Genomic DNA, 1,895 nt, shown 5'->3' with positions numbered 1-1,895 from the left:
TTGCCAACTTAATTAAACTATCCTACTAGGTCCATAAATGAAAATATGGCACAATTTACAACCTAAAGGAACAAAATTGATTCTCCAACAAACCAAGTGAAAAATATAAATATGATCTAGAACATTACATGGGTCAAACAAAAACCCCAAATAAGAAACAAAGAAAGATACACATAAACTATAAAAAACATACTTAACATGGACATATATAAATAAATTATTTTATACACAGTTATCTAGCTACCTAGAACCGTTCCAACTCCAAGCAGATGCAGTAAACAAGCTAGTACCTTTCCATCCAAGCCTTAATGACCCATCTCCTTGGATAAGGTTGTAGCCATGGCCATGTGGGAACATGTTGAGTATAAGTTGTGCTTGAGCCATTGAGTTTCCACTCATGGGAACTTGAAGGAACCCTTTCCCCGCAAATTCTCCTCTCCAATGCCTAAACTTGTCCTCTCCACTTCGAGCCGGTCCCCCAATCGCCAATATGTTGTTGATCTCCCTTTGAAGAAGACAATGCTCCACGTGGTGACGACCCTTGTCATCTGTTTGCCATAGTGCGCCAAGCGAGTCAAAAACAGTCGAATAGTAGTGGAGAGAACCAACGAATCGGTCTAGGAATGATCCCCCGAAGGATATGTCTTGTTCGACTAAAGTGACCACCTTAGGCGCTAGTTCTTGTATGAGCCTCATAGTTTTCCAATCTGGACCGGTGGCATCGTATAAGGAGTGTTGAAGCCAATGCACGGCTAGGGTTTCTCCCTTATTCACGTGCAACATCGAAACATGGATATCTCCGAACCTCATGGGGAGAGGATGAAACTCAAATTCTATCCCAAGCCTCCTTGCAAAACTCGATAGATGTTTTCCCGTCTCTGATAAAATCTCCAATGAAGGTCCTATCGCAGTCATTTTGAGTCGAGGAGGTCCTTCTAATCGAGTGGCGAGGATGTGAAACAACGCTGGCCATTGCAAACCATGCATGATATCTAGGTCAATGATGTGGACTCTATCGCGACAATGAAATGCCTCGAGAATGGCTTGGTTAGAGGTGAAATGAGCGAACTTAACAAAGGGAGATATATTGTTGAAAACTTGAAAGGCACAATGGACACTCCTGTAATTAATCAAAGGAGTGGAAATCCCTAGCCATGAATTGATAACCCTACTAGACATGGCCTCCGCAAAATAAGCAACAACTCTTTCGGCACAAGATGGTCCCCAAGGTGAAACCATTTGGGTAAGCTCAAGTAGCATCCGACGAGCCTCTCCAAGGTTATCGATAGAGATGGCAACCGCACATTCTAGGAGACGAGTCAACAATTCAAGGCTAATCTCTTCCGCACTTTTAAGAATGAGCTCTGGTTGGTCAATATCTTCGTGATCACTCGATGAATTGGATTTTTCACCTATGATTTGATTGAATGAGGTGGTTAAGGCAGTCTCATCCGTGCCCAATTCAAGTGAATCATTGTTCATGAGTTGCTCGGTTACTTGCTCGACCCAATTCGAAAGGTGCGAATTCTTGACTTCAAAGTTAATATTATTGGTCTCCATAACTTGCCTCGAGAATGTGGTATACTCGCATTGTTGACCATGCGAATTGTTAACTACCTCAAAACCTGCCTTCATTATGATAATAAAAAGAGGGAGATCGATCGAGAGGATCCTAGCTTGTTGGGATTATATAAAGGAGAGAGCAGGCCGAATTTTTTATTTAATTTTTGCTTAATATAATATATTTATATTTGTCTCTTATTGTGGAGGAGATGACCTGCAGATTTAAGAAACCGTCACTAATTAGTATGTTTATTGAGTGGTTTTGGTGAATATTAATTTAATTAATAGTAGTCATGGCCGGCATAGTGAGACGTATAGAAAAAGTTGAGTTG

The 1,895-nt window shown here is 41.1% G+C and overlaps 1 protein-coding gene across 1 annotated transcript; it reads right to left on the bottom strand.

Moving 5' to 3' along the window:
- Positions 1-240: 240 nt before the first annotated feature.
- Positions 241-1,635, bottom strand: LOC124936089 (protein SCARECROW-like). Its single transcript, XM_047476551.1, has one exon. The coding sequence runs from the start codon at positions 1,633-1,635 to the stop codon at positions 241-243; it is 1,395 nt and encodes a 464-aa protein (XP_047332507.1).
- Between the last annotated feature and the right edge of the window lie 260 nt (positions 1,636-1,895).

The sequence above is a fragment of the Impatiens glandulifera genome, chromosome 1, assembly GCF_907164915.1.
Source record: "Impatiens glandulifera chromosome 1, dImpGla2.1, whole genome shotgun sequence".
Taxonomy (NCBI): Eukaryota; Viridiplantae; Streptophyta; class Magnoliopsida; order Ericales; family Balsaminaceae; genus Impatiens; species Impatiens glandulifera.
Note: the sequence above shows the minus strand (reverse complement) of the source record. Positions and strands in the feature narration are given on the sequence as shown.